At 43.0% G+C, this 27,056-nt stretch overlaps 1 protein-coding gene and 1 long non-coding RNA gene across 9 annotated transcripts in view; one reads left to right on the plus strand and one right to left on the minus strand.

Moving 5' to 3' along the window:
• The first annotated feature begins 849 nt into the window (after window positions 1-849).
• The window catches only part of LOC143377105 (uncharacterized), a 99,148-nt gene continuing 72,941 nt past the window's right edge, over window positions 850-27,056 (plus strand). For 2 of the 8 annotated variants that reach the window (XM_076828035.1, XM_076828037.1), the window contains exons 1-2: window positions 850-1,047; window positions 11,013-11,265. In XM_076828035.1, coding sequence (XP_076684150.1) covers window positions 11,126-11,265 — 140 coding nt within the window. In that variant the 5' untranslated portion in view covers window positions 850-1,047; window positions 11,013-11,125. Of the gene's footprint in view, window positions 1,048-10,957; window positions 11,266-20,929; window positions 21,097-24,247; window positions 24,596-27,056 lie in introns of those variants that run through there. The other 6 variants (XM_076828040.1, XM_076828039.1, XM_076828043.1 and 3 more) reach the window with 5 other exon arrangements.
• On the minus strand, window positions 19,257-20,676 carry LOC143377129 (uncharacterized). Its single transcript, XR_013087244.1, has 3 exons — window positions 20,571-20,676; window positions 19,702-19,856; window positions 19,257-19,569 (listed from the first exon to the last, which is right to left on the minus strand). It is a non-coding gene; the product is annotated as an uncharacterized LOC143377129 (long non-coding RNA).

A 27,056-nucleotide genomic window follows, 5' to 3' on the forward strand; every position in this document is an offset into this window, starting at 1 on the left:
GTCGCGATGTAAAGCGCAATACAGAGCGACTTGGCTTGTCGAATGTTTTTCTAAACCCGGGGAAACCGAGAAGGTGGGAACAGGGTACTTTCTTAGATCGATATCGCGCGTCGAACATTATCGATCGACTTGTCAGATCGTTGGAGCACTTCTCCTTTTACGGTCGCGAGGCGATAAGTGCCGCGTAATTGTTCCATTTCAGTATTATAAAAAGCCCAAGCCTGCGGTGGGACCTGCGCCGCGTTAATACGTGCTCGAACTTTTTTGCGAGGGAACAGCGAGCGGCCGGGCGGTCGGGCTAGTCTGCATCGGCCGCGACAGTATATTCTCAGTACGCTTTAGTCGTCCACGGGGCAAGCATCGCTGTAGACCCTGCTCGACATTAATTTTCCGTGCTCGCGAGGGAACACCGGTTTACTCGCTCGAGCTTGATTATATTCCGCCTGAGATTGTAACTTTAGTAATTAACCTCAAATTAATGTCTTGACCAACGATCGAAATTCGAGCATTAATGTAAATTCCCCATAAGACTTTTACTTAGGTTAGGATCTATGATTATTATTTTTATTAATAGTATACACTTCATTCTTTCATTGTTTTGAATTCCATGAGTCTCATAATTTTCGATGCACGTTTCTTTTTTTGTACATAGAAACTGAAGCTTTTTCTCTCTCATAGAAATTCAATTCCCTTACAGAATTATTTTCAGTATAAATTGAATGGTGATTCAGGTGTTGTTTATTGATTTTTGTTTGCGTGCTGTTATTTATTTCAATCGATGGTGCAGGGTCGTACTTCGATTGTCGCCGGTCGATAACCTTCATTCGAGATGCTTCGATTCTCGCTGGTCGCGACGTAGAACCGTTCAAATTTTACGAGACGCGGCACGCGTAGGTACCGAGTGTGACTTTACAGTGTTACTTCTAGTGTCGTGTTGTGACGATGATGAAGAAGCCGCAGATAATTGGAGGGACGATGCTCGCTGACTGAACGGGCATTTTGGCGGAGGTTAAGTTGTTGAAAACAACGGTAGCACATTGCATCACGGTGAGCTCCCAAATCTTTCTCATGGCTTTCATTATGAATAAAATGTCTGATTTTCTTGTACAGTATTATGCAATTTGAAAGTTTGTACCTACTCGTAAAACACCTAACGGTCCGTAACTTTTTATAAGTTTTTTTATAACCTATAAAAATGTGTGCGGAAATAGTTTGGTATAATAAATGCGATAATTTTCGAGAGACTTATAATTGAGGTTATAAGAATTCTTTTTGATGATTAATTCCAATATGGTCTTGGGGTCATTTTTGACCCGATCGCGGTTTTATTTATAATTGAGGTTATAAGAATTCTTTTTCATGATTAACTCTAATATGGTCTTGGGGTCATTTTTGACCCGATTGCGTTTTCATTTTTTTTAGGATTAATATGGTCCTCGGGTCATTTTTGACCCAATCGCGTTCTCATTTATTTAGGGTAATATGGTCCTTGGGTCATTTTTGACCCGATCGCGTTTTCATTTTTTTTAGGATTAATATGGTCCTTGGGTCATTTTTGACCCGATCGCGTTTTCATTTTTTTTAGGAAAATATGGTCCTCGGGTCATTTTTGACCCGATCGCGTTTTCATTTTTTTAGGATTAATATAGTCCTCGGGTCATTTTTGACCCGATCGCGTTTTCATTTCTTTATTGCTAAGTCGTCGCGTTTTTTATTCTTCTGAATCGAAAGATTCATTTTCGATTCAGAAAAATCGAGCAAATCGATAATCTATTTCAATAAAACTGAAGCGATTTTTAAAAATTTTCTTCCGGCAATGCGATAAAGCATAAAAAATTTAACAATTCTTATATTTAATTTTCAATTTATATTCAACAAACTTATATAAAAAAAACGAAATAAGAGTGAATTTTCGTAGCAAAAAAAGTTCACCCTAAGTTTCACTAAAATCAGAATTTTCAAATTAGGAACGTATCCAAAAATAAGTGAAAAATGTAGAACAGAAATTTTTGTGAAAATTATTTATATTCCGGCGATTTTTGTTCTGCTGCAACAAATTTCCAAATCGAGAACCCATCAAAAAATTCCATACCGCACCAGGAATCGCCCATTTTGTATATAATAGTGGTTAATTAGAATTTTTTTTTAATGCTAATTAGACGCAGTAGAGCATGAACGAAGGAAATCGCAAAGGTTCTTTTATTAAGCGTTATACAATTCTGCGTTACATAAAACTGGTTACTTTGGGCATTGGGGATGCACACTAAATACCAAATAACATGAATAATTCTGCTGTTTTCGAGCAGCGATCGATGCAATTAAAAATTGATTTCGCCGCGATGCAAAGTCAGTTTCGAAACTGACATACCGCTCCATCCGTCCACATTTTCCACGTCCCAATATCTTCCTTCTTTTCCACTTGTTTCTCGCTGTATAAATAAGAAATTGGGTCGCGAGATCGATTTTGCGCTATTGCCCGTGCTCTAGGATCGTTGTACGGAAGGAACGTCTGAAAGAGATGCCTGTTTATCGTTGCATAGCAAGAGAATGTAGCACGGTGCACCGCGGTGCAAGGTAATAGGAATGTCAGCTCTATATTACAACGTCCGCGGCTGCATTGTGTGTTTGGAGGAATGTTCCGTGCGAGCCACGCTTTCTAAGTATTTTCAAAGTTATTTCCACGTGTTTCTCTCTGCCATGCAAGCGATTGCGAAACGGGCCGGGCTCGTCGCGAATTTATAATTTCCCTTCGATTCGAAACTCATGTAACCGTGGAGGCGGTGGAATTTTAATCCCCCGATGATACGATCGAGGAAGTACTTCAGTACTTTCGTCGCCCCTCGTGCGGGAATCCCTCCATCATACCAGCAAAGCATGTACCTCGGACTCCCATCGGCGTTTTCCGCACGTGAAATGTGGTCGTGTTAAGTATGGGGGAATGGTAAAAAATTTGATACATGTATAATATGATTCTTCAGTGAGGGAAAGTCTCTTGAACTAACAGGAATTAATAAATGCACTAGTTGTAAATAACAGCACAGTCCGTGCGACGAACGCCTCAGAGGCGTTCAGAGAGCACGGTAGAAGATAGCGACTACTAGGGTCCCGCACACGGGACGTGGCACGCGGATTTGGTCTCGTTCGATCACTGTTTTCTGTACGTCTTCGTCGTTTCTCGCGGGTGATCTTTGTTTACCCGTTCCACTAGAGTAAAAGGGGACCGTGGATTAGAGCGGAGGGTTAATGAAAGACGTTTCCGCGCGATAATGGTTGGGCGTTACGAAATCAGCGCGAACGAGGGAAGATAAGAGCGCGGTTCACGCTTCACGCTAATATTTCTACGTCCACGGAGCGCATCCTCATCGCTGATGGACAGTGGAGATAGATGGCGAGCTGGTCACGAAAGCGAATTGCGTTTCATTAGCATGAAACCGTGTCACGGATATGAAGGTTCTCATACGTGCTCGTCGAATCGTCCATCAGCTGTGCAAACATCCGGGGAGAGTCTTTTTAGTGAACAGTATCGCTTTGATTTTAATTTCCATAAGTCCAGTGGATCCTAGGAACCCGCTGAAGACGTGCCACCTCTTTAATTCGAGAATTTTGAATAAGCATAATTTGTTGAATTTTGCCCACCACAGATATTAATATACTTTTTCAGAAAATACGAATTAAAAATTGTAACAAAATTACAGTTGAATGTAAAAGCTTGCACTAAAATGTGTATATGTATATTCTGGGACCAGGAATCCACATAAAAGGGAGTTCGGAATAAGAGAAGTTGGAGGATCGACTTTGGTGGAGTTGGTAAGGCGTCTGCCCAGTAATCAGAGGATCCCGAACATCGCGGGTTCGAATCCCATCGCCCCGGGGTCGTTTTTTTCGTAGCTCCTGAATATCGTAGGAATTCCGAAACCTTAATTTCTATAGTTATTATATATTAAAATTATATCGTGGGTCGAAATTGACCCTGAATTAAATATATACAGTATTTAAAGGTTAGGTTAATTAACACCAGGGATAGACTTTAAGGATGTTTCTTACCTCTCCATTGGTATGAAAACTAATTTCAGTTGCGTCAGAGGCAAGTTAGACTTAATTGAGTCTGCAACCCAAATGTAATTGAAGTGAATGAGAATGAAATATTAGTGACCACAACAATCCCCCCCTCAACTGAATCCACTGAAATCCTCTGCAGACTTCGAAACCTTTCTGAAGCACTTCTGAGAAGAAAAACATTCAAGAAAACTCCACAAATAAAACTCTGTGGTAGCAGCATTGAAACACCAGTATGACCCAGGAAAGATTTACAGAACAATTGGCGAATGCTTCCCTTCATCCAGATTAGTGCATTGCACTCTCTACTAGGAGTATAACACACCTGAACGGTGTATTGCAATGTTTCGGGTCGCACGAGCTTCTCCAATCTCTCCCAAGACTGCACGCCTTGAACAGGCGAGCCTGCTGGGTCGCAGTGATCAAGATTAGGCCCTAGCTGATGGTTTCACCTGAAGATTCCCAGCTTCTCCCAGAAAGTGACTGTGCCGCCGTTTTGCATGCGCGTTTCCCAGGGCGCCTTTTTATTTCACGGACAAACGTCGCGTTGCATGGCAACAAGCGAGGCCCTGGCCCAGCAAGTGCATCCTAGCGGTCAGTGCAACATAACTGCACTTGCTGGTGCAGCCTATTGGTCGAGCTCTGGCACCGTCGTCGCGAATCGACGATGTCTTTATTGGAGTCCCTCGAATCGGATTCCCATTCCGTCTGGAGGGACCTGAGGGATTCGACTGGGTGGCAGTTTGGGTTTACAGGGTGATCATATTGGGGCACTTTGGAGGGTGTAAGGGGATCTGCTGGAGTCAAAAGATTCATTGACTACTGAGATTAAATTGTGCTTGAAGCCTGAGCTGTAACGTGGATCCTCTTCAGGGACGATTAGCTATGCTAGTTAGGTTTAATTGCTTGCACTGCAGCCTGTAACCCAAATGTTGAAGCGCTCGAGCGGGGAGGGTGTTAGCATTGAGGAGGTTGCTGCATGTAAGTGGTACAAGTGGTTGTGCGAGGATTTAGTAGATTGTTTTAGGAAATTGAAGGTAATTTTGGATGGGAGATTTGAAATTACGTGTTCGAGGATGTGGTCAGTGATTGCATTTGCGGGTTTGCGAAACCTGTAGTTTTCAAGCTTTGAAAGCCGTTGGGATTTTCAAGATTTCCAAGATTCTGAAGGTTCTGGGGACCTTCAATATTTTCAGGACTTTGAAGAGTTTCGAGGTTTCCACAATTGTGCAGGTACCTACTGAAGATCTTGAGGGCTTGGAGGCTTCCAAAAATTAGGGCACATTGAAGTCCCTCGGTATCTTAAGGACCCCTAAAACTTCTCAAGACAATGAAGATTCCCAAGACCTGAAGGACCTTGAAGATCTCCACAAAGTTGTATATCTCCAACACCCTGAAGACCTCTAAGCCTTCAACCACATAGGGACCCCACAACCTCTTCAAGATCTTCACAAAACTCTATTTTCCCAACACCCTGAAGACCTCCAAGCCTGCAACCATATAGAGACCCCACAACCTCTTCAAGATCTCCACAAAGTTTTATATTCCCAACACCCTGAAGAGTGAAGACCTCCAAGCCTGCAAGCACATAGAAAGACCCCAACCTCTTCAAGATCTCCACAAAGTTATATATTCCCAACACCCTGAAGACCTCTCAGCTTTCAACCACATAGAAAGCCCCAGCCTCTTCAAGATCTCCACAAAGTTATATTTTCCCAACACCTTGAAGACCTCCAAGCCTTCAACCATATAGAGACCCCACAACCTCTTCAAGTTCTCCACAAAGTTGTATATTCCCAACACCCTGAAGAGTGAAGACCTCCAAGCCTGCAACCACATAGAGAGCCCCACAACCTCTTCAAGATCTCCACAAAGTTATATATTCCCAACACCCTGAAGACCTCTCAGCTTTCACCCACATAGAAAGCCCCCAACCTCTTCAAGATGTTCACAAAACTCTATTTTCCCAACACCCTGAAGACCTCCAAGCCTGCAACCATATAGAGAGCCCCCAACCTCTTCAAGATCTTCACAAAACTCTATTTTCCCATCACCCTGAAGACCTCCAAGCCTGCAACCACATAGAGAGCCCCACAACCTCTTCAAGTTCTCCACAAAGTTATATATTCCCAACACCCTGAAGAGTGAAGACCTCCAAGCCTGCAACCACATAGAGAGCCCCCAACCTCTTCAAGATCTCCACAAAGTTATATATTCCCAACACCCTGAAGAGTGAAGACCTCCAAACCTTCAACCACATACAGAGCCCCCAACCTCTTCAAGATCTTCACAAAACTCTATTTACCCAACACCCTGAAGACCTCCAAGCCTGCAACCACATACAGAGCCCCACAACCTCTTCAAGTTCTCCACAAAGTTATATATTCCCAACACCCTGAAGAGCGAAGACCTCCAAGCCTGCAACCACCTAGAAAGCCTTCAACCAAAGCCCCCAATCTCTTCAAGCCTCCAACACGTCACACTGCCAAAGGAGGTCACCCAATATTTCCAAACAGAAGCAAGCCTCCGAAAGCCTCCACCCTGGTCTGCCACCCAAAAACAAACCTAGGCTCGTTACCACCTGTTCCACGCGATTAGGTCCCCGTCCAGTGCTAATGCCACGCGTCAGGGCCAGATGCATCGGACCTAGCCGATCGAACGTAACTTAACAGGACCCAGCGACCACAGTGGTCGGCGGTGAGCGCGCGAGCGCAGGAAAGCGGCCGTGTTTCCGGTTAGGTAGCCGACAACCGGTCTATCTCGTGACTAGCCGACGAGCTGGTCTCTCTATTCACACCAGAAAACCGTCGTTGTCGCTCGTAAAACGCGGACGAGCCAGGTGATTGAGGCGCGTTCTACGCGCAAAGTGCGCTCAGCCGCTGTAGGTACCGGGTGTTCCGCAACAAAACGATCGAATCTAGGCTCCCCTTGGCACATGCTCGAACGTGGCCTTGAATTTTAATGGCAGGCTTTCAGACGACCATCTGCTGGCTTCAACTTAAATTCTTCACGCAGCGAAGTGCGCTTCTTTTAATTGGACAGAAGTTGAGTTGGCCAAATGTGTGTTGGTAGTCTGCTCGCATTCCACTTTCGTTGGAATGGCAGTGAAGGCGGGAGATGAATAATTGAAGAAGCTAGTTTTTTTCTTAGCTTTCCGTGGGTGTTCCTCCTTCTTGCATTAGCTATTTCGATTTTGTCCTCGGTTCGGAGATTCTAGTTACTGGGCTTTCGGTTTCTTTTCTGCAGAGTTAGCTTTTCCTCCTTCGTATTTTTGCCGCAGCTCATTTGCCAACTTCCTGCATTAATATTAAAGAGGGGCTATCTATGCTGGGTTGCAGTTAATTACGCGCTGCGGGGGAAGGATGCGATTTTTCATGAAAAAGTACGTCGGAAGTGTCGGATGAAGTTTTTCTGTGGGCCTCTATTTTTGAGAAAATCAGTTTGAAAATTTTTTTCCCAGATTTTTCTCATTTTGGGTTCATATTAAAGCCCGCCTCTTCCCCTTCAATTTGAGCCCCCGCTCGCTTCGATGCTCCAATTATCACGCCCTCTACAGCCGAATAGGTAAATTAATCGACGCAGCACATCTGTGGCTACCCTGTTTTCAAAATCGATTCCCTCGAAAACGAAGGCTCGTAGGATAAACTTTCACTCCACCTTTTCGATGTATTTTATCCTCCTGAATCACCCCGTAACAAATTGCGCCGGCTACTGCAACATCCCGGGTAATTAGACGAAAAAAACTGCAGTAGCGCGAGGTGTTAAAACTGTTATGGTGATGCTTGGGCGCTAATCTTGGGAAAAACTGGATGTAAAAGAGTTATTATCGTTGTAGATTTCTCTCCTTTATGCAGCGTTAAAAAAAATTATATAATAGGATACGGTTCTGCCGAAGAAGGAGGGGGGGGGGGGGGGGTGAGGTACACAATCAACACGCGCGCAGGTTGTTCGATCGCGGGGAAGGGAAGTGCATTCCGCGTGAATTCTGCTGCCAAGTCTATCCGTTAGACGCCGAATGAATAATTCATCGGGAGCGAAGGCCTGAATCATCGACGCGAAGTAAAATCCGCCGCGTCTGAAAATCGTTTCCCTCCTCGATAATTGGTCGTTAGGCCGATTACGCTCGCGTACGATGTTAATCAAACGAATACGCCCGAGCCGATAATGGAATTAGTCCTTGATGCAAATCACAACCCCCCTCCCCCCCTCGCGAAGATCGCGCGCGCGCGAGCGGTCCCAATTTCGGTTTCGATTCTTACGTAACTGGGAGAAGGGCGTTATAAATATTCCGATTATTTAACTCCGGGTGAAAATTAAACAAGGTGTAGGTACTTGCATTATGAGAAATTTGAATATTTTTCGCGCGACTATTTGCTTTGGCGAAGACAAGAATTTCTGTATATCCTGAAAATTCGAGTCAAGGTAAATTTTTTTATTTTTTTCTAATTTTGGGCTCAAACGAAAGCCCTCCTTTCCCCCTTTAATTCGAGCCCTCGATCGTCTCGATACTCCAGTTAGTTCGCCCGCAATACACGGAAACGTGCGCGGCGCCTACGTTTTCAAAATCGATTTTCTCGAAAACGAGACGTCGTACGGAAAAACTTCGCTTCACGTTTTCGACTTATTTTTTCGGGTTTAATGAATTTACTGGTGAGTTGCAGCAGTCAGTGGAAAAAACTGCGCGACTGAAGTTTATTTATCGGTGCCAAAATTTTGGGAAATGGTAAAAAGGGGTCCTAGAGGCAACGCAACGTTAAAACACTGGCAGTCTCTTGTTTTATTTAGAATGTGGCGAAGCTATCACGGTTGGGAGTGCATACAATTTAGAGAGGCGAGCGTGAACTGCATAATTAATTTTTATTAGCAATGTTACACAATCCTGAGAGTGGCTTGTTTTCCCATCGCGGATCCCAGGTGAAAAGTGCAGTGCTCGAAAGTGGCGATTACATGAGCAGCGCCGCCGCGCTTTTGTTATTCCCGTCTCGCGGCCCCCGTTTGAAAATTCGATACGTCCCTCTGTGATTTTCGATTCGATTCGAGCCGCCGCCGATTTGGCGCCACGTACGAGTCTACGGGCGGACAATGGGAATTCGAAAGGCGCTCCTGCTGTTTTCGCGCCGTCCAATGCAAATCCAACGTCTCCCTGAAAAGCGTCCCTGTTCTTGCCCGTTGTCCATTCGATCTCGCAATCGGTTATTTATGCGTCCTCCACGGGCGCAGGAAGTGTGTAAGAGTCATAGAAACGCAAGGAACAATTGCTCGAACGCTTCAATAGCGGATAATTAAAAAATCTTTCCTTCCTTACTCAATTCCCTATTTTTAGAAGCGGTAACTTACTGCAGGTACTAAAAGAAACAGAAATATATTCAATTGCTCAAAATTCTTTCCCCATAGAAATTAAAGAATATTTGAAAAAAAAAAACAAAAAGCGCAGTGTAGTTGATTTTTGTAATTTTAAATTGTAAGCGAAATTAAAAAATTAAAATTTTAAAGCTTGAATCGGTGAACGCTTCAAATTTATAAATTTAAATCTTTAAACGCTGTAAGATTTTAAATTTAAATCTCAAAACGCTGTAAATTATCAAATTTAAACCTTTAAGCGGTTTAAATATTGAAATTTAAATCTCGAAACGCTTTAAATTATTAAATTTAAATCTTTGAACGCTCTAAATTTTTAAATTTAATATTGTAAACGCTCTAAATTTTGAAATTTAAAATTTTAAACGCTATAAAATTTTAAACTTAAATTTTTAACGATTTAAATTAAGCAAATAAAAAATTGAAATATAAATCTTTCAACGCTTCAAAATTTTAAATTTGAATCCGGAAACGCTTTAAATTAAATTTAAATCTTTAAACGCTCTAAGTTTTTAAATTTAATATTGTAAACGCTCTAAATTTTGATATTTAAAATTTTGAACACTCTAAAATTTGAAACTTAAATTTTTTAACGCTTTAAATTAAACAAATAAAAAATTGAAATATAAATCTTTTAACGCTTCAAATTTTTAAATTTGAATCCGGAAACGCTTTAAATTAAATTTAAATCTTCAAACGCTCTAAATTTTGAAATTTAATATTTCAAACGCTCTAAATTTTGAAATTTAGAATTTAAAACGCTCTAAAATTCGAAACATAAATTTTTAACGCTATAAATTAAACAATTAAAAAATTTAAATATAAATCTTTAAACGCTTCAAATTTCTAAATTTGAATCCGGAAACGCTTTAAATTAAATTTAAATCTTCAAACGCTCTAAATTTTGAAATTGAAATTTTAGCGCTCTAAACTTAAAATTTTAAATCTTCACACGCTTCAGATTTCGAAATGAATATTTTCAAATTTAAATTTCGAAATTAATATTTATATTTCTCCGCCCCGTTAAGTACACCCCCAGGAGTCGAAAGGCTTTGAATTTTATATTGAGACCAGAAGGGAAAGATGTGCCGCAGGGATAACGGAAGTGACGTGGTGAATAATTAAAATCCTGAGGAGAGGGCAACGGAATCTAACGAAACGCATGCGGGGCCACGTTCCCTCCAGCGCGCGGTGCCCCCGTAATTTTCGTGGGGGTCATTATCACCGAACGCACTCGCGCCCGTGGAAAGATTCTGAACGCAGCCTTCAGTACAGTTATAACTTCGCCGCGAGCCTGACGTCTCTCTCCCGTCGCCTCTCGTCGCGAGCGCGTATCAAACAATCGCAATCGGCTCGGTTGCAGTCTCGGTTCCGCTCGATTCCGAGTCGCATCGCCCCCTAGCCAAAACCCTGCGCCACTCGACAAATTACACTTCCGCGGCCATCCGGGTCCTTCCTAGCAACCTCCGAGTGTCTTCGCGACCAAAACGCCACCGAATCACTCTCCCCGGAAAGTGTCTATAAAAAGAGACAGTTACTTCTCTTCGTTAGTGGGCAAGTACAATCGTAACCTCACCAGGAACCGTGTCTTCCGTCAGGTCTAGTTTCCCCCGGAGTGGCTTCCAAATGTGAGGGGACGAGAAAATGGCCAGAAAGTGCCCGGGCGCGTCTATGAGGGAACAGACAGCGTGGAATTGAGAGAGGACCGAAGATGCTGTGCCTGAAGAAGAGGAGGACCTACAGCTTCACGCAGGGCGTCTGCACGGACCTGCCCAGGCGGTCGAAGAAGGGCAACCATGGGTTCGACGGGTCCTTGGACATGGCTATTACGACACTGCCACGCAAGAACAGGTGAGTCACATTTCCTGCCTGATTTTAAACCGTGCACTGGGACTAATTCAATCTGCGACAGGCTAGGGGGGAGGGTCCACTGGACGTTGCAGGGTTAACCTCGGATTCACTGGGGGGGCTTGGCTGGAGATGATGCGAACGCGATAGATTATTCAATTCGCAGTTTGAATGGCTTTGTTAACTGTGGCTGGGGATTGTGGTGCTTGAAAGGGAGCGTTTAATAATCCTTAGAGTTGCATTTTTTTGTTTACCGTTGGGGCAGAGCTTGGGGGATGATTTTAGATTAGTTAGAAATTTATTTTGAAGATTTATGTACTCAGATATTCGGGCTACTTAGGGGAACAGTGAATCTGGGGTTGAAAGGTGGCAAAGCAACGGTCAAGTGTGATACAAATGTATAAATGTAATAGCAGCTATTTAATGGCAACATGATCAGTTAAGTGTTGAGACTGCTGTTCCGTTCCCATTTAGTTCAGTAATTGCTAAATTACTGTGAGATTCAGACACCGTTAGGTAAACGTCTGAAACTTAGTTTTAACCTTGCATTTTCAACTCGTTGCTATTCACAAAATTTTCGGCGGACCACTGGTACCAATCGCGCAAGTCCAGCCTCCGGTACCAAAATCCTTCCCACACCGAGCAGAAAGCACCGGCGCTCAGCTTTCTCCGCACCACTGAGCGTTGCTTAATGGACACCTATTGTAGCTGATAAGATCCGAGATAATGCGGCACACACTGTATCTCTCCCTTTGTTCCGACCGCTGAACGATTCAATTTAGGCCGCATCTCGTTTATCGCGGTGGGGGATCGGCGTGCGTACACAAAGTTGGACGATCGCGAGGCGTTTTGTTGAAATCGCCAGTGGTCACTTGGTAAATCGCAAACGCGAAGGTCGACCGGAGGTAAAAGTAGGTAGAGACGTATGGCTCTCCGTATCGCCTGGACAAGTGGAATAACTTCCTACGCGCGCAACGCTGGCTGCCGCGATCCCCCGATCGCCCTCAGGATGTTGCACCCTGCGTGTTCCTAGAGCGCAGTCACGTGTGACGTGTGCAACACTCGTATGACGTGGGAGGGATAGGTATCTTTCGCCAAGAGCGATTCCCTTTTACGAGATCGCTGGACGCTGGTTGCATCAACCTGTGGCTCGCTGACTTAATTTCCTTTCGAATCCCTTGTTTCTGTAATTCAATGTGCTGGGCATGTGGCGTAGGTGAGGCTCCTGATGGCGTGGGTTCTTTATAAAGCGGTGATTTCGATTTATCGTTCTTCTGATTGGAGGTTTCTTCGTTCCTCTGAAGCCTGGAAGAAACTAGGATTTTTCTAGAGTCGTTGGAATTGATTTTTGTGCGATAGAAGGTTTTGCTGGGGTAGCTGCTGTAGGATATACAAACCTGAGTAGTTTTTTCTGGAAATTAAATTTTAATAATATTACTTTTACCTGATATAAGCGTAGAAATGGATTTTGTAATTCCTATATGTGGGAACCGCGGAAAAAAACCATCCCGGGGCAATGGGATTCGAACCCGCGACACCTGCGGATCCTCTGTTTACTGGGCAGGCGCCTAACCAACTCCGCCAAAGTCGACCCTTCGAGGTTTGGAGTTCCTAATCCCATATAAGCTGCATTAGGTACGTGTTTCCTAATCTATGTTTTTCTGCTCAAAGAACTTCAATTTTTCACCTGAGTAGCAGAGATTCTTTAAATAACTGTATTCTTCAACCTCAATAATTCTGAGCTCGTAGAATCGAATACTTATCTACCTAGATAAATGATAGACAATCCAGGCACACGATTCAATGGTAACTTACCTATCCCACTGTTCGAAAAGAATTGTTTCCACATAATGCAAACACAAGTCTATTGTCCCCAATGATTCAAGGTCGGGGAATTGCCATTCACATAATCAGGATCCATGAATATTCAGAGCTATTATCTTCCATCATTCCAGTTATCAAATACCAGAAGGATTTACTAAGATTCGTAATCACTTATCACCACCAAAGTCTCCCACAGCTTTTCTCAGCTGGTACTACTTCTCACAACTTGAAACCCATACCCACAGTGATCCTAGGAACGTTAAAAAAAAAATTTACACACAGAAGCAGCAACATTTTGCAATTAAGTCCCTACAGTAGTGCTCAAAAGAAAAATTAGACTTTGAGTGGTAACAAAAATTCGATAGTCCCATTGGAAATAATAGCATCTTAAATTTTAAAATTGTATAACAGACCAGTGGTACAATATATAGTATATAAAATACTAAGCCAGAAATTTTCTTTCGACCACCGCTCTACACAGTAAAACGTGTAAAACAAACTTACACTGCCATTTCCCTTGCGCTTCCTCTAACCAGGTCTTAAGTACCCCGCTTAACTTGAACTCTGCCACCTATCCCTTCTATCGCCTGGCAAAATAACAGGAATAAGGAAAAACAAAGAAAGCCAGCCCACGGGGCCTTGGTTTTTCCACGCCGGGCCCACTAGTTAATTAATTTCAACGATTGTTTTCGAATCCAAAACGCACAGCAATGGCCCACAATGTCTGTTATTAACCCGCCTCGGACACGCCACTACTCTTATTACGCTGGAGCGCATGCCATTGTTGCAAGACGTTTCCTTACTTTAATTTATGTGTGCTCGCGCGCGCGCGCAGAGCGCCCCTCCCCCCGTGTCCGCATTGAAATGTCCGCGAATGGTGGATTTGAATACGGTCATTAGTTCCTGCTACCGTTAGAGATGGAAGGGAGAGACAAGAGCAACGGCGCGGATCATAATTGCGATATTACGTTGCGTAAGTTATTAGCCGCTTTTTATCTTGGACGCCAAGCGTTCCCAAGCTGGAACAAAGTGCGCCCCGCGAAGGACGCGTGCAGCCGGGTCTTCACAACGAAGCTCGCGTGTTAAACGCTGATCATTGTCTCGTTTCGCCGACCATTTTCTTGTCGGGGCACGAGTGCGGCCGCAAAAACCGCCCCCCGGCGTACATATCCGTCGTTTTTCGCGTTTTTATCTCTGCCGGTGGCTCTTCTTTTTGTTTCAACGATCTTAAAATAATCGTTGGCGAAAAATGCGTCGAAAATGTGGAGAGAAATTTTCTCATACGAGCCCTCGTTTTCGAGAAAATTGAATTCCAAAATGTAGTATTGTGCGCTTGCTGTGAATTTCGGTATTTGTGCTGTAATATTTTTGGAAATGGTGGAAGTAATAATGTTTTACTTTTGCGATCGCGTTAAAGCCGTGTCTTTTTGCCCTTTAATTTGAGCCCTCGGTCGCCTCGATACTCCAATTATTACGCCCGCCGTGCACGGAAACGTGTGCGGCGCCGTGCGCGCCTTTTCAAAATCGTTTTTTCTCGAAAACGAAGCGTCGCGCGGGAAAACTTCATTCCACGTTTTTTTCTTAATTTGTGACGCAGAATCGTTTGGTACCTGTGTCGTTTTGTTCGGACGGTATTAAGGAAATTCCGCAAGGATGCACTACGGTGGTACGGGCAGGTGAAAGTCGCAATTTTACAACTCACTAAGTAACTAAATGAAATTTACATCCGGAACGTTATGAGGGTCTTGATGAGGTTTCGCGTCGCATCGAGCACTCAATTTCGAACAGGATCTTACTAAAATGATCACGTGGCATTATTTATAATCCAGTATCGCGCAAAGAGGGTTCTTAACTTTTTACGCACTATCCTATGTGCTCGATACGCGTACCGAGACTAGACAAAAAAATTTCAGCTAAATCGGTAAAGTCCTTTTGCAAGTGGCATCGCGATTTCCGTCGAGATAATCGCCATTTCCCCGCGCGCGCGCGCCTCGGTAAACTCTGAAAACGGTTCGATCGATCGCGGAGTAGCGGTTCCGCGGTGGAAAGGCACGCCGATCGGGAGCGGTGGGGGGGGGGCCGGAATTAGTCCGCCGGGCCGGACAATCGCGCATTAATCTTCGACTTCTGTTGCGTTCGAACGAGGAAGAGAAGGGAACGGAGAAGGGAGATCGCTTCCCATTAGGTAGAGACGCCGATTGTGAGAATCTGGCTTTCGGTGCTGGCCGTGTACCTGGGATCCAACAATGGGCCTTGCACCGGGGAGTAAGAAGCGAAAGAGGGAGCCGTTATCGTTAGGGTCGGGGAAAGAGTCGACTTTCCTAGACCTCCCGTCGGCCCTGATGCGGGGAGCTCTTTCTCCGCGCGTTTCCTTGGTCGGTGCCCGCAGCTGGGCGTTGTTTGGTGAAAGTAGTGATGGGTATGAACGACTCGCGAGCATTTTTGTTTGAGCGAGCTAACTGTAAGATTGAGAAGAACGAGTGCTCGAAGGTAGCGATGGGTTCGAGCGCCCCTAGATCGCGCGAAACAGTTGCAGCGAGTCGAGAACTAACTCTCCCACGTTTTACCCTTCGCTTCCTACAAATAGCAGAACCCTTTCTGAGAACGCAAGAAGCAAGATGGAAGTTATATATCTCGCTCCTGTGAAATGTTCACGAGCAGAATGTTACTAGAAGCGAACAAACAAAAACACCGTACAGGGCATCCCAGCTTTTTGCCGGCGGAAGAAACACGCTGGTCACGTGGACGCGGAGGTTACAAGGCGAGGAAGAGCCGATCCCCCTTTATGCGCCAACCTAACCGGTAATTAAGCACGCTGACACGATTCCAGAGGAACCTCCATCTAGGAAAGACCCCTGCGCGGAGGATGCGGAGGAAGGAAACGATACCAGATAAGGTGCAATCGCGACGTCTCTGCTCTGACTCATCTAACCTTCTCACGTGACTATTGAAAGGAGGCGATGGACTAGGTGAACGGCGAAAGACGAGACTTTTAATGTGCAATTAGCGCGAGCGCCATCACTACCTCTTCAAACAACAAAACTGATCTACCTTATTCGTCGTTTCCCCAATTGGTAACCGTAAATTAAGGAATTTTATGCTCTCTTGGGTTATTGTTTTTATTTGTTTAAATATTCCGAGGATGGACGAACTGAGGATCTTCATAAAAAATTATGCGGTCACACTTGATGCGATTCGCGAGACCCCCTTTCTCTCGCTGTTTTTCTAATTCGGAGACTTGTTGCTCGTGAAAATTCTCGAGTGCTCGCTCCACATCTAGGATCGTAAATACACCATCGCGAAACCCGCAAGAATTCGTTGTACGCGATCTTCTTGCCTCGATCTCGACGTTACGGAACCCGCAGTCAATCGAGTGAGACGCGTAGTCCTTGCGCCTTTTGATTCCGCGGTGGGTCGTTGCACCTGGATGCACCGGGCCTCTTCATCGACGGGCTGGCTGGCCTGCGGGCTTCAGTTAAAAATACCTCCTGGGAGAATTCTGCAAAATTGTCGAAATCAAAAAACTGTTGGGGGAGGGGTCGCAATTTTTTTCGTTTCCTTACAGGGGGAGAGGGTTGGAGTCAGGTAGAGTCTTACGTAATATTTTTTAACCTAATTTTTAATAAATACAAATTCATTATTAAACCTAACCTAATTTTTAATAAATACAAAGTCATTAATTTCCCATAAAAGTAATTTTAGTTTAAATTTCCCAAAACCGAGTTGAATGAATTATGTAAACCTTTAAAAGAATTTTAATAGCTGAAAGAATGCAATATAAAAAAATACGAATTTTTTTATTGGGGGAGGAAGGGCGTAAGAAATCGACAAAATTACCCTCGCGCAATTTAAGAACGGCTACAGAAGGGAGGGGAAGGTGGGGCGTCGAACGTTGCGGAGGAGAGAAACTGGTCTGGGGGTTTCGATTTTCACGGGATCTGGCCCCACAAAAATTGCGTCAGGACTGCTTCTCTTGTTGGCATGCCGCGGCGATAAGCTGTGTTAAGGTTACCTAAGCACTTTCTATGCCAGGCCGATGCTCGATCGCCTCGCGCGGCCGTCGATTCCGAATGGAAATTGTGTCGACGGCCTGCGCGTTACGTGGAATGTCGTTCCACCGATAACGAGGGACACCACCAAGGATACGTTGTCGCTCCAACCACCTCCGATTCGGTTTCATTGACGAAAGTTCTCATTGACAGGCGGACCCGCTACTCCTCCGCGACCGAAAGCGCGGTATCAGTTGACGCGAGGGAGTATCGAGTTCGCTACGTTATTCGAGCAGAATAGCGTGTTCCCCAACTTATTTCAGTGGAGGGAAAGGGAATTTGCTATCCATGAGTATATTTTATATGCCTAACAAGCGATATTGAGGTCTATAGGAGCTTAGAGGGAATGGGGAACGTGGAAATGTCGAAAAATTGCGATGCTTCGATACTAGATCACTTGAAAACCCCGAAACTAGTTCATCTCGTGTTTTGACGCCTACCAAGTGGCAGTGAGGTCTATAGGAGCTTAGAGGGAATGGGGAAACGTGGAAATCTCGAAAAATTGCGATGCTTCGATACTTGATCACTTGCGAACCCCGAAACTTGTTCATCTCGTGTTTTGAGCACTTGCATTGGAAATCTCGCTAATGCTCGGTGCATGTACATTCTATACGTGCACAGAGCTACCAAAATGAAGATTCTGGAGTGACGAAGGTCGTCTTTAAGTTCGAACCAATTTGCAATCCACAATTCCCCATTTAACCCCATGAAGTTGAAATTGTCGAACGTTCTGCATATGAATCTAGTGGGATCTTGTTACGCAAGAGGGGATGGATGCTAATTACCCTTAATTACGATTAATTACACCCGTTTGCCTGTGGCCCGGGTCTGAGAACGACACTGTTCTCAGACAATTTGTCGGCTATGCAGAGATTGCGTTTCGAGTCCTCTCGTGAACTGTCCTCGTTACACACCGTTATCTCTGCCTCTTCCATCCACCTGGCGATCTCACCTGGGGCCTGCCGCTTTAGAAAATGCAGTGAATTTCGTAGAAAGTGTCCCGGGTACACTGGCGATTCACGACTCGTGCGTTTACTTTGGTTTCTCGCCGCGACCCTTTCACTGTCACCACCTTTCTACTGTCTTCTGCACAAAGACTGCTTCGTTCCTTGATCGGTGGGCGATAGTAAGATATTTCAGGGCTTACACTGAAATTAATACAGTCACTAAGAGCAAATTTTTAGGAGTCTCCAATTAATACTTTGACCGACGCAGGGTTTTGAAAAATGCCACTTTAAGTTGGTCAGAACTTTTCGCGCGTCCATTTTCCTGGGAATGTGTTGTGTAAAGCGAAATCCAAACTTGGTTCCTTTTCAAAGTTCAAAGTTTCAATCATCTGGGTTTAAAGTTCAAAATTCAAAGTTTCAATGGTCAACGTCTCAAAGTTCAAAATTCAAAGTTTCAATTATGAAAGTTTCAATTATGAAAGTTTCAAAGTTCAAAGTTTCAAAGTTCAATGTTTCAAAGTTTCAAAGTTCAAAGTTTCAAAGTTCAAAGTTTCAAAGTTCAATGTTTCAAAGTTCAAAGTTTCAAAGTTCAAAGTTCAAAGTTTCAAAGTTCAAAGTTTCAAAGTTCAATGTTTCAAAGTTCAAAGTTCAAAGTTTCAAAGTTCAAAGTTCAAAGTTCAAAGTTCAAAGTTTCACAGTTCAAAGTTTCAAAGTTTGAACATTCAAAGTTTCATAGTTCAAAGTTCAAAGTTTCAAAATTCAAAGTTCAAAATTCAATGTTTCAAAGTTTCAAAGTTCAAAATTCAAAGCTAACTGTTTCAAAGTTTCAATGATATAAGTTTCAAAGTTCAGAATTCAGTGTTCAAAACTTCAGCGTTTAATGTTCAATGCTATAATGATCAAGGTTCAAATTTGCATCGGCCTCTGTCGCATGGAAACGCCCTTTCAGGGGATCGATGGGCCTCCGATGAATTCATATCACTTCCCGTCGGAACGGAAACGCCTGGTGTCGCGGCTGGAATATCTGAACGATTGGAAACCGCGTGTCGCCTGCACACCGGCGATCATAGACGTCAGTCTCGGTTTCACTGCAACTAGGCGGGGCCCGTAGGTTGCACCCTCGTGCCAAAACGGTGCGTGTCGTCAATGTTAAATGTTAAACGCACGATCCCCGTAGAATTTAGATCACAGCGACACGACCACAATTCTAATGGGTCGCCACTTTTCCAATGACTTCGGCGCGTTCTCGCGAATCGCTAGCTATTGTTAGCGGGAGCTAACTGTGGGAGAATCCGCCCTCTTGGTCAGAGGTGGCTTGAGTGGAAGGCTTATACATATACCGTCTATGGTCAAGTCGAAGAAAAATTATGTTTGAGGACTTCTCCCCATTCATCTTAAATGACAGAATTTTTGTGAATTTTTTCAGAATTTTGGGATCGGGTGCAACTGCTATTTTTATTCACATGAGTATCGGGTTCTTGATATGCCTGTAGATAAAATTAGTGGAAAGAAATGTTTATTTTGTTATTAGTACTGTTTAGCATTAAGTCTCGTACACTAATAACAATTAGTGGAAGTAATATTGATGCTTCGAATGAGTATGATAGTAGTAGGGTTACCTGTTACTGCTTATGCGCATTGCGTGCAGTGCGCATCACGCCGCAGCGCTGCAACCTGTTCACAAGTGGCGCTGAGTGGGTTGCCTACTGTGCAGGCGCCTGGTCTTCTCTTTATTTGCATTCCCCTCTTTATTCAAATGTTTGGATAGAACCCACTGGAATATCGTAAAATCAATTTGAAGATTTCTGTATTTCAACTTTCGTTAGCGACAAGTAATAATTGACACAAAAATTCGTGGTATAAAATATAGAAGCAGAATGTTGAAAGTAATTTTTACTCTCCTAATTTTCAATTTAAAAACGATCTTTCATCATAATATTTGGCTAGTAATCTTACTGTAAAAAATATTCCACGAACAGTGTGCAATTGAATAAAAATAATTGGTATAAATCAGGCACGGCTTTGGATCAAGTATTAAATTTACTCTATCCGAACACTTCTCTGTTATCTTTTATTGTTAGACGTTCTCACTGCTGATGACTCCAACTCTCCAAGGTGCCCTTGGGCTGCTTAACAAACCAAATCCGTTTCCCCTCTCACCGTGCTTCCAGAACCGCGATCGACGCAAGAAACGGTCCGTAAACCCGCGCGAAATTGCTCACGTACTTTGCACCGTATTTTCTTCCATTTCGACAAGCCATCAGACAAAAATCGCCCATTTCTTACGTAACCTTCGGCGTGAGAAACTTTCCTAAACTTAACACCTGTCATCCAATCCAATTCGATCGTCCGATTCACTCTATTTCAGCTACATAACAATTCAACTAACCTTCCACTCCTCCACGCATTGTCAGTAATGGCCGAAAGAATACTTAAATCCTACTATTAATTTAGTCGTAGAAACATATAAAGAATATGAGTTCTAAACCTTCTTTCGACCACCATAATACACCATTCCTCGCTAAATAAATCCTCCCATCAGCTGAGATTCTTAAAAACAGGGTTTACTGAATTCCCAAGCTCCTTGCAGACAGAAAGTAATTAATACATGCGGCATGCGACGGTAGGTGTCTCTCCCTCTCAGTAGTCCAGATGCGCAGTAGCGGTGCGCGTACGATCGCCGCCAAGAGTCGCACTCCCGTCCGTAGATTCGTGGCCCTGCTTCCCGTGGTTCTCTCGGGCTCAATAGAATTCGTGTGCCGGCCGTGAAAAGAAAGCACCAATGGCAACGTGCGTAGCGTGCACGGTGCGCAGAGCGGCGGTTTGGCAGCTGGCGCGGTGTTTTGGCACGTGACCGTTGCCAACGGTCGCGGCACACCATGCGTGACCCCTCGCACGCACCCCATAGTATGTTTTCAAACGAGTTCACGCGAGGTGCTCAGTTTCGTTGCCGCACGAGAGGAAAATCAGCGCGAGATGGGCCTGAAATTGCGCCGCCTGCTACGTAGATTATGGTGAGCGATCGCTTTCGTCCCGTCAAGCTTAATTAATCTCGGTCTCAATTGCTCGTAATGAACGTTCGCGACGATTCGATGGATACGTTGCTTTTGTTGGTTATGTTTCCACTCTGTCCTCTGGCGCATTTTGGCGCCCGTTTGCGGACGTTTTTGGGCATTTCTGAATTTGTGAAAACGCCGAATTTCTGGTTCTTCGGGAATATACAATCTTGGTGAGAGATCATTCTGTAGGTCTCTGTAATTGTGCATTTGTGAATGCATAATTACTTCTGGGAAATTCGATGGGAATGTTTTAACAAATGTGGATAGAGGGAGGTGCAAAGAGCGCCGAATTAGAAGGTGTTGAATTTAAATAATCTTGTAGGTAATCAATTTTGTTGATAAAAGTCGATACTTTTATTGCGCGAAGAATAAATTAATTAACAACCATAGGAAGCTCTGCCCACGCAGATATTCAGGAAAATGTATTTATACTTAAAACAAATCTATTGATAATTGTGTTGCATTTTCTTCTTTCTCAGATAATATTAAACAATCATATAATTCCTAGACTTAGAAAAATTTAGATCCCGGAAGAATTATAAATTTGGCCATTTTCTACCAGCTTCTTTTTGGTCTGTTCATTATTTTCGACATTATTATTATTATTATTATTACTTTGAGTTTGGGATTCATAGATGAGGCAGTTTCTCGAGGATTTTTTTCACGAATGCAGGAACTCTGTTGTATTGTAATCGATTACGCTCGATCCCATTGTAATCATTACGAATCGTTAATGAGAAATTAATTAGGGGATTGTGGGAGGCCGCCTGACGGCTGACAAAAGACTTTCTCTTTGTTGCAACGTAACGAATGTTCCATGGCAGGGAACAAGTGTAATCGGCGGATTGAATGTAAAACAAGGGACTCGGCGTGGTTTTACGATCAGACGAGGCGGCGGAGTTTCTTAGGCGGCTTGTCGATGACGAAACAGATTGCTTGCGAAATCAGTGTACTATAGCAGGTTTAAATGCCCGTTTCTTGCCAGCTGCTGGCGTCGGCGTGTTTTCACGCCGAGGCATGATTTCGCGTAGTTTTATGGAAATCATTGCAAGTGTCTTATCAAACTACTCCGATCTTTATTTTGGGAACAATACAAGCTCCCGCAAGGAAATATTCCCAATCCAAAATTCGTGATTTTAAGGGTAAAATCAGCCCTTAAAATTATGGGGCTTTTTCGTGTTTTTTATATACCTTTTTTTAAGTAGTGCGACAGCATAAAAATTGAAAACTTATATTTAGAGTTTTGTTCCATCCCGGATCGTTACAGTGTCATATTTAAAAAAAAAAAAAGGAAAAGCTGCGACTAACTTTAAGCTCCGATATCACCCGTTAAAAAAGCTACCTAAATTCGATTTTTTTAATATTTGCTTTAAATTCAATTCCACGTGTTTTTTTCCCTTTCGTGGATAGTACAATAACCTGTCTATGGGTTGGACGACTTTGAAAGTCAAAATAAAGGCAATCTCCCGTGGACCGTTTCGAGAAATCTGATACTCGATCCACGTTCGGTCCAGGTGTTTTCTATCCATGGGAAGATGAAGGAAGAAGGTAACAGAATCGCTGGCTGTTAGTGGACTGTGACCAGCTCGAAAGGCGACGGTTTGACGAACGGCGACCGATAATTAAGTCCTCGGGAAAAGTATACGTTCCGCGAAACCGGCCGGCATCTTCTCGCGCTGTTATTAAGTTCCTAGTGATCTCTTTTCGCCGGTACGTCCGCCATGGGAGTCGAGGAGATTCGCCCGCGAGAGTGATAAGCTTTTGCGGTATGTAAATGGCGGTCGTTAAGTGGCCGCAGCTTTTTCACCTAGATCAGTGACGGGGCTGGGGAGGATTTTATTTTCGATTGGAAAAGGCGATACCCTAAAATTATTGTACAATTAGGAAGATGGGTGATAGGTGCTAGGGATCTACAGGATGGCTCACATAGCGCGTCCACTCCGAATATCTTCTGAAGCGTATATTTTATAAGAAGTGTTTTCTATAGTTTTTTTTATTAGCCTATTTGTTCTTTTATATTTATATAATATATAATATATCATATGATATGATAAATGTTATGATACTTGATATGATAATTGATATGATAGATGTTATGATAAACGGTATGATAATTGATATGATAATTGGTATGATAATTGATATGATAGATGTTATGATAAATGGTATGATAAATGGTATGATAATTGATATGATAATTGATATGATAATTGATATGATAATTGATATGATAATTGATATGATAATTGATATGATAATTGATATGATAATTGATGTGATAATTGATGTGATAAATGATGTGATAAATGATGTGATAAATGATGTGATAAATGATATGATAAATGATATAAATATATATTATATAATTATAAGAGCTTTTACATTATATAATTACATAATATGTAATGTAAAAGCTCTTATAATTTTTTATACGGATTTACTCGAAAACAATGGCTCACACGAAAAATATTCTCTCTCCATTTTCGATTAATTTTTTAATCTACAACTACCTTCTATCAGCTCAGATTTTTTTTTATCTCGAATCCACGAGGGTTCTTCCATAACGCGCGAGAGAAATTCCGTGTCGGCGGACCGTTAGATCGCCACCTGTTCGAACTGTCTCGCGTGCGAGGGAGATTTCAGCGCAAACACGACGATACTCGGTTCAGCAATTGTATAGAAAATTTCTCTCGCGCACACGGAGTCGCGACGCCCTAGGGAGTGAAACTAAAACAATCGACTGGCGACAGTAAACACCGTCTCGTTGACACAAATGTTCAAATTACTAAAACTTTCTTCAAAGCCCAATATCACCATTGCAAACTCGGCAATTCCATTTACAACACTAAAATACAAATTTGAATTCCCTCGAGTTCCTCCTCGACTACCACTGCTTAAACGCAAGTCATTGAAAAACCCGAGGAAAATGTGTGCCAACAATTCGGCCATTAATATCAAATACCCAAAAAACAATTCAGAAACATTCGTTTCTGCCGCCAGTTTTCGAGCGTAAGCGGCGAGCGCCGAGCGCCGACGAAGGCGGCCGAGCGGTGCCGACGCGCGAGCGCGAAAACTGCCGAAGTGGCTCGCGCGAAAGCCGTTAGCCAGCGGCCAGTCGTAGTCCCGCGGTCTTTGCGTGTTGTTCGTTCCTCGTCGCTCTCCGCCACGTGTGCTCTGAATCGTGTCTCTCTTCGCGACACTAACGCGCGCCTGCCCTAAGCTCTCGATTCCTCGACCGAACCCCCTCGTAATACACCGCGGCTGTGAGACAGGGATGTGTCGCCGCGACCTCGCGAGTCGCTGAGAGGAGGCCCCCAGATCTTGCCGCGATTGTAAGTGTCAGTGAGAAGATTCCGAAATCCGTGGAAACTGGGAAGGGCTGCTTCCAGGGACTCGAATAGAAGGTCACGTTCAACGACGGCAGGGATGACAGCAGCGTCGACGTAGCCGCGTGGTGAGTCGATTGTTGTCTCTTACGAATGACCAGCGTTTCGTATAGCTTTTCCTGGAATTGTCGACCGTGCGTCGAAGTCGTAAATTGTAAATGTACCGGGTCTCCGAGGCTTCCGATCGTTATCTCGTCTCTGTCGACGCTCGAAATATGTTTACGTACTTTGGAATTTAGCTTCTAGCTATTAAAGCAAGAGTGACTGCTCGAAGTCGACTGCCGGAACGTAATAAGTGTCTGCTATATTGTTTCGCGGTACTAAATAGTGATTAGAGCCTTATCTCGCTGTCTGCATAGATTACCACATTTGCAATAGTTACGGGAGGCATTTTTTTTTTCGAGTTTGTCCTGCGGCGTGGTTACGTCGAGGAAGTAGAGTGTATTTTATGTTTGTCGAAAATGGAATTCTGGGAATTCCCTTCTTGGCAAACATGGCGCCTCGGGGAGATACTAGCGCTACGTAAGTCATTGGCGTTCGATATTCGAAATGCAGGGAATGTGAGTCATGTGCATTGCGATAATGATAACGGGTTGCAGTATCTTATTGCAGCGGAGTTCGATACTAAATAAGGATATTGGAAACGCTTGTGCTCTTTGGAGAGTATTTTATTTAACCTCGAAATGGGGCTGGGTGTTTCATAAATATTTGAAAAGGGCGCCATTTTTTTCTGGGCGCGAATTGGAAGCTACTTTTAAAATTCTCACGCGTTGTTTGATTTAACTTTTCGATTTGAATTTTCAAAATTCATTTGCGTTGGGTTATCGTCGTGGTAAATTGTATGGATCGCTGATTATTAACGAAGCGGTATAGAAATCGTATTTTAAATTAAAAATTCTATTGTATAGAAAAATTGTTCAAATTAAATTTTTCTCATTTTCGTTCCTTTTTTTGGGTATTAATAAAGTTTGGAAATGTTCTAACATACAATTTGTAATTTTTTTAATTCTACGATGCAAATTTGTGTGAGATCGTAAAGTGGAAATTTTATTTTCATGAAATTTGAATTTTTCTATGCGAATAATTTATTATTCATTCGACGCACGACGAGAGTAGAAGTTTTATCGTTTTTCTGGATTGTAATCTGTCTTTATCGCTCCTCATATCCTCTTTCGAGTATTGTGGCATACTGAAGTATCGTTTATTTCATATGGAAGTCAATAGAAGCGCTGTTTTGATCCACTTTCGAGGCGAATCGAAGATAAACACAAGCTTATCTCGGAACGCGTATCGAATACGTTCATACATGATTGTTTTCTAGATTTCGTAAAGGGTGATAACAAAACAATGCGTGCGTTGTGTCCATGAAAGTGCAGCCTTAATCGCGATACCGTGGAGAATTTAATAACAATTTGCGTACTGGTTGAAATACTTAAATAACTCAATTATTTAAAAAAAAAAAAAAAATACAAGTCTGACTCAAGCAGTTTCAATTCTGTGATAATTCTATTAAATCCCCTGTGATTAGTATTAGATACTATATTTAGAATCACGTTCCCAACAGGTGGGCAGTTTTCAATTAACGACTCCTGTAAAATTGCAGAAAAAAAGAGAAGTAAATTTACGAGATTTGTTTAGCATAGTTTGCCAAGTTGCTGTTGACTAATTTTATCGAAAGAGGAGCCAGTTAAAAATGGAACGACTAGCCTTGGTTGTTTGAACAACTTGGTGTTTAAAGGCGGGTCCACAATTGAAATCAAATAGCGTCAGGTTTCACTGTTTTTACAGTACTATCGTGCATTCATATTTATAACAAAACGGCGAGGTGCATTATGAAATTTATTTAATATTTTTTTTTATGAATTGTGAATGCACCTTAATGTAGTAACTCATAAGTTTAAACTCACCTTTAACGTGCTACTGTTAAGTGCGCCAGCACATTAAGGCATTAATTCCTTTGTGTACAATTGCAATTTAACATAGCACCAGCGCGCATGTGGACCCGCCCTAAGGTTTCCTTTTTAGCATTTCCACTTTCAACGCCATAAATATTCGAAACCCCGTTAGTACCAAGAATCAACCATTACGTAAAAAAGGCAACATCGTAACACTCGCTAGGAGATACCGATTGCAGAATAAAAACGGGACTTTAAATATCGCCGTCTTATCGGGAACAGATCTGTACAAACTTAATTAAGTTCGAGTTGCGAAAGAGTCCTACGACTGAACATCACCATTGCGCTATTTTTTTTTCCCCCCTCGTTCCCATCTTTATTTATGAATGAAGACGTTTAATAATAATAATTATAGAGTGGGCATGAATGTTAACAAGAAGACGGGCTAATCAGGCTCACTATATCTCCCTACAATTATGCAGAATTCAGGCGAAATTGAGTTTATAAATACCCAAAATGGGGAACGTATTTTCCTTGTGTCGAAGTGCGTAGCCAGGACGCAAATTCGACGGCTCGTTGTAAACACTCCAGCGTGACCTTTCCAAGCTGTTGTTGTGTCGACGGGGTCTTTGTA

Source organism: Andrena cerasifolii, chromosome 15, assembly GCF_050908995.1.
Source record: "Andrena cerasifolii isolate SP2316 chromosome 15, iyAndCera1_principal, whole genome shotgun sequence".
Taxonomy (NCBI): Eukaryota; Metazoa; Arthropoda; class Insecta; order Hymenoptera; family Andrenidae; genus Andrena; species Andrena cerasifolii.